Below are 5,246 nucleotides of genomic sequence, written 5' to 3'. Positions count from 1 at the left end.
TTTAATTTGGCTGACAACATCCGGTGTTTCATAAGGTTGCTTTGATGTTTGTTTACTCGCCAGCCCCAGCACATGCTCCGCACCAGCCCGCGGATGAATGGAAACGAAAAGGGCTCCACACCCCTTTGATCTCTCCCAGGAGACCTGCCAGGAGCAGTCGGTGCTGGAAACACCCCGCAGAGGGATGGATCCAGCCGTCCCCGTGGTGCTTTCGGCTGGCTGGTCCTGGTTAATGCCGCTCGGCAAGCCTTTGGGTGGGACCTTTGGAGTTAGCCTTGGCTAGAGACAAGCCGGCGGTCCCCACAGTAGCCACGGTGTGGTCACCAGTATCCCGCGTGCTCGCAGCATCCTTCATCCCACCCCGCAATAAAGGGATGTCTCCATCACATCAAGTGGTTTGTTTTTATTTAAAACCGCATAAAAAAAATAAGATTTCTGAATTCCCCTGTACAATATTAACTATTAACAAAAAACCCGCCGGCTACACACTTGGTTACATGTAAAGACTCGACAGCGCGGACAGCCCGGGCCGGCTCCCCCCTCCCCAGCCCCAAACAAGACACCCGTGGAGAAAACCAAAACTCATCTGCAAACTGAGATCTGCACGTGGCAAGGAAACAACAGCAACCAGAACTATGTACACAGACAGCTGGGGAGCAGGCAGCCACTCCGCACCTCCACCAGACATCCAACAGAAACACTATGGGCCCGGGGATGGACACAGGACAGACATGGAAGGAAGACCCGAATGGAAAACCGGGGGATCAGCAGCTGTAGAAGCAAGGCGTGGATTGGAAACCCACATGAATTATAAATAAATAAATAAGTTATCCTACCGGCTAGAACTCTTTCTTTAAAAAACAACAAATTCATGAAAATAAATTAAAAACAAAAACTGGAAAAAAGAAAAAAGGTAAAACGTTAACACTATTAACAACTGTACATCAAACTTTGCTCCTATATAACTTTGTACACATTTACAGCTCTGTTGGTTTGCATTGTTTGTGCATTCATGAGGGCACAGGGAAGCAAAGAACACCAGAAAATCCACGCGAAACGAAGGCACAGGAGGCGAGGCATCGCCCGTTTGGCTCCCAAGTGTCTTCTGACCTGTTTTCTTTTTGAAAAGGGAAAAGGAACTATATACCCAGGCAAGTCTTGGAAAAGCAGCAGTGTAGGAAAATTCAAGTATTTCCTCCAGCACGGCCCAGATAGCAACTGAAGGCACTCGAGTACGGTGACAGCAGAGAAGAGACGGCCATTTGGCCGCAGTACCTGCCCTCCACCCCAGTCAGCCTTCCCCTGTTGAAGCTTTTCTCGCAATAAGGTCTCTGATCCTCTCGCGGTCCCGAATTCAGCAGGTCAGGAAGACACTTGGAAGCTTCCAAAACCAGAACCAAAACCAAAACCAAAAAAAATTTACTGGCAAAACTTCAAATGAGGCAGGGTCATTCAGATGGAGTCCAGGACAGCTGGGTTGGATGGTGGCCACCAGCGCTTGGAAGACCAGGTCTCCAGCCCAGCTCCAGGACAAGATGTGCGTGTTCCCATCTGATGATCCCTGCTCAGTGCTACGGTCACGAGGAAGAAGTCTGGTCTTCTTTGCTTCTTATGGCCAGGAGAGGCGTGGAGCTGTTACTTGCCAGGCTCCTGGATCAAACTGTGCAGGTGGATCTCTGCTGTCTCCTGAGGCAGGTGAATGCCTTGCAGCCAAGGATGGTTGAAAATGTCTTCCAAAGATGGCCTGTCTGAGGGGCGCATGGACAAACACCACCTGATGAGATGCTGGCACTCTGGGGAGAGAAACCAGAAACTGCTGGTCAGTCGGAGAAGGCTCTTGTCCACCTGGTACCACTGTCCGCAGTGCCCAGGCCAAGCTGGGTGTACTCAGAGCTGCACCCAAACCTCCCAATTTATTATCCATTTTGGAGGACAGCAGGATGGCAGGATATGTGCCACCTCCTCCAGCTAACCAGGGGAGATCAACCTCCTCCACAGCTGTAAGAGCAGGATGCTCATGTGCCTGGTGCCATCTCCCAAAACTCGTTATCCTCCCCCGCCACAAAGTCCGGTACCCACCTAGAGACACCCGCCGTCGGAAGAAGAGCTGGCCCTGGATGATGTCCTCATCCTGCTCGAAGGGGACATCCCCGCAGACCATGTCATAGAGCAGCACACCCAGGGACCAGATTGTCGCCGAACGGCCGTGGTAGCGGTGGTACCGGATCCACTCCGGTGGGCTGTACACCCGTGTTCCTACAGGATACCGGTGGAGCTCGTCAGGCAGATGCTGCCCGCTCCCAGATCCTCGTCCGAGCATCCCCGGGGATGCGGGGGCTGCACCGGTGGCGGGGGGGGACGACAACACGGTGTGACCCGCCGCCCCCTCGCCAACACGTGACTCTTGTTTACAAACTTTGGGTTGTAAAAAAAAGCTGCCGGTGCCGGAAGAGGGCAGCACGGGCCCAGGGAAGGCCCAACCGTTACATGCAAAAAAAAGAAAAAAACCCACGGGTGGGGAAAAACCACGCCTTTTCCCCCCCCGCCGCCTTGGCCAAAAAAAAGAAAAAAAAAAAAAAAAGCCAAGGCAAACAAGGGGAGCAGAGCAGCCCAAGCCCTTCCGCGCCTGCAAACCAAACCAGCCGGCGCACGGGCTTTGCAACCCCCCCTCTGCTACCCCCACGGGTGTTTGTTTTTGTCGAGCTGGCTCCCCCCGCCCCAGCCCCGGGCAGGGTGGGTGGCGGAGACAGTCGGCAGGGCCGGGAGCCGGCTCCCGTTTCACAACATCCGCCCTGCGCCAAAAAGCAACTTGGCAGCCAGCTGAATAATTAATTCCTCCCCTCCCCGCAAAGGGGGGAACCTCCAGTGCCTGGCCAGGCTGGGCCATACAATGCCCGGTACCGGGAGCATCCCCCCGGGTGTGGGCTCACCGTCAAATTCGGTGTAGACTGTGTCCTTGAGGAAGGTGCCGGAGCCGAAGTCGATGAGCTTGAGCTCACCGGTGGCGAGGTCGACGATGATGTTCTCGTCCTTGATGTCGCGGTGCAGGACGCCGCAGTTGTTGCAGTGCCGCACGGCCTCCAGCACCTGGCGGAAAAGCCCCCTCGCCAGCTCCTCCGACAGGGACCCCCGTTCCGTGATGAAGTCGAAGAGGTCCTGTGATGCCTCCGGACGCTCCAGCACCAGCACGAAGCTGTCGGGCAGCTCGAACCAGTCGAGGAGGTGGATGACGCCGTGGAAGCCGGAGCCCACCTTGTTCAGCAGCACAATCTCCAGTGGCACACGGGTGCCGCTGGGCTGCGGGGGGACCATGATGCTGTCAGTGGGGCTGATGCTGTGTTGGAGGTCCAGTAACCCCTGCCTGGGAAGCTCTGGTGCCCCCCTGCTCGGCCCCACTGGTGCCTGGGAATCCCCCCTGCTTGGGATGCTCCGGTGCCCCCCTGCCTGGCCCTACCGATGCCTGGGCATCCCCCCTGCCCAGGGGATGGTCCGGTGCCCCCCCGCTCCTGCTCAGCCCCACTGGTGCCCGGGCATCCCCCCTGCCCAAGGGATGCTCCAGTGCCCCACCCGCCTGGCCTGCTGGTGCCTGGGCATCCCCCCTGCCCAGGGGATGATCCGGTGCCCCCCTCCTGCCTGGCCCTACCGGTGCCTGGGCATCCCCCCAGCCCAGGGGATGCTCCAGTGCCCGGGCATCCCCCCTGCCCAGGGGATGCTCCAGTGCCCCCCTGCTCGGCCCCACGGGTGCCTGGACATCCCCCCCGCCCAGGGGATGCTCCGGTGCCCCCCTGCCTAGCCCTACCGGTGCCTGAACATCCCTCCAGCCCAGGGGATGCTCCGGTGCCCCCCTGCCTGGCCCCACCAGTGCCCGAGCATCCCCCCAGCCCAGGGGATGCTCCGGTGCCCCCCTGCTCGGCCCCACCGGTGCCCGAGCATCCCCCCGCCCGGGATGCTCCGCGTCCCCCGGTGACCCCAGGCCCGCTCCCCCCGCGGTGTCCCGGTTTCCACCCTCCCGGGCCTCGGCTTATCCCCGCCCGTGATGCCCCGGTTTCTCCCGGTGGCCCCGGTCACTCACCAGCTCACCCCACTCGGAGATGCGTTCCCGAGCCACGTGCTTGATGGCCACCTGCAAGCCAAGGGGAGCGGCGGGCTGAGCACGCCGCCCGCCCCGCCGCCTCCCCCTCCTCCTCCTCCGCCCCGCCGCCGTCCCCGCCACTTACCGGGGTGCTGTCGGAGAGGCGGATACCCGAGTAAACCGAACCGAACCCGCCGCTCCCCAGCAGCGGGCCCACCTGGTAGAGCTTCTCCAGCGGCTCCTTCTCCTTCCCTGCGGGCGAGAGCCGGCCGTCAGCGCTCCGCCCGGGGCCCCAACGGTCCCCCAACGGAACCGCGCCGAGCAAAACCGGGCCGGATCTCGCTTACCTGGCTGTAGTTTGGCGGCGTGTAGCTCCCCACCGGTCCCGGAACGTAGATGGGCCAACGAGTTAATTTTCGAGAGCAGCATCCCGGCCCCCTCGCCCGATTTCGGGGCCGGTCCCGGCTCCTCCCGAACCGGACCGGCCACCGCTGGCTCGGTTCCGGCGGTCGGGCTGCCGAGCGGCGGAGGTCGGGCGGGGGAGCCCGGAGAGGAGGAGGAGGAAGGGAAGGAGGAGGAAGGGAAGGAGGCGGTAGCTTGACGGCAACGGGGCGGGGAGGGAGCGGCCGCGGCGCGGCTGCTCCGCGAACTGCCGGGCTCCCGTGTGGCGCGGCGGCCCCCAGCCGGCCCCGGGAGTAGCGGGGGCCGGGGGCGGGCCGTGGCCAGCCAGAGGGAGGAGCTGCCACGCCAGGCCCAACCACGCCGGCCCGCCCAACGGCGCCACAGCCAATAGGGGGAGAGCCGCGCCGAGGAGAGACGGCGGCTGGTCACGACGTGGCGGGAAGGAAAAGGCGCCAAAGGCGGGCGGGGGGCGGGGGGCTCCGTCTTGGAGGGGTTTGGGGGGGGGGGGGGGCGAGCCGAGGAGAAAAAGCGAGAGCGGGTGGCGGAGAACCGCTGCCGCCGTCCGCCGGTGCGGCCGTTCGCGTCCCCGTTCTCAACGGGAATGCCACCGCGTCCCCCGGTTGCCACGGCTTTGACAGAACGCGCCGTTGTTCGCTAAGCGCGCGCAAGCCGGGGCGGGGGGGGGGAGAGCGAGAGACCCCTCGGAACGGCGGGCCGGGGGCACGCGAGGCTCGTCCCGGCCCCGCCGCCGGCTCCGGGATCGGGCCCGCCG

The 5,246-nt window shown here is 62.2% G+C and overlaps 1 protein-coding gene across 1 annotated transcript; it reads right to left on the bottom strand.

The window, feature by feature from the left end:
- Positions 1–383: 383 nt before the first annotated feature.
- PIM1 (Pim-1 proto-oncogene, serine/threonine kinase) lies at positions 384–4,746 on the bottom strand. The gene is made up of 6 exons (XM_052815411.1): positions 4,420–4,746; positions 4,218–4,324; positions 4,073–4,123; positions 2,931–3,297; positions 2,080–2,256; positions 384–1,793 (listed from the first exon to the last, which is right to left on the bottom strand). The coding sequence occupies exons 1-6, from the start codon at positions 4,499–4,501 to the stop codon at positions 1,636–1,638; spliced, it is 942 nt and encodes a 313-aa protein (XP_052671371.1). The 5' UTR covers positions 4,502–4,746; the 3' UTR covers positions 384–1,635.
- Between the last annotated feature and the right edge of the window lie 500 nt (positions 4,747–5,246).

Source organism: Harpia harpyja, chromosome 19 (assembly GCF_026419915.1).
Source record: "Harpia harpyja isolate bHarHar1 chromosome 19, bHarHar1 primary haplotype, whole genome shotgun sequence".
NCBI lineage: Eukaryota > Metazoa > Chordata > Aves > Accipitriformes > Accipitridae > Harpia > Harpia harpyja.
This window is presented reverse-complemented; position numbering and strand designations above follow the sequence as displayed.

Excerpts from the sequence above, each read along its gene's own strand:
- PIM1 (XM_052815411.1), bottom strand. The coding sequence starts at position 4,501 with ATGCTGCTCTCGAAAATTAACTCGTTGGCCCATCTACGTTCCGGGACC. Across the intron at positions 4,325-4,419 it reads CGCCGCCAAACTACAGCCAG|GGAAGGAGAAGGAGCCGCTG; the intron begins GTAAGCGAGATC and ends TCTCGCCCGCAG. Across the intron at positions 3,298-4,072 it reads TCTCCGAGTGGGGTGAGCTG|CCCAGCGGCACCCGTGTGCC; the intron begins GTGAGTGACCGG and ends GTCCCCCCGCAG.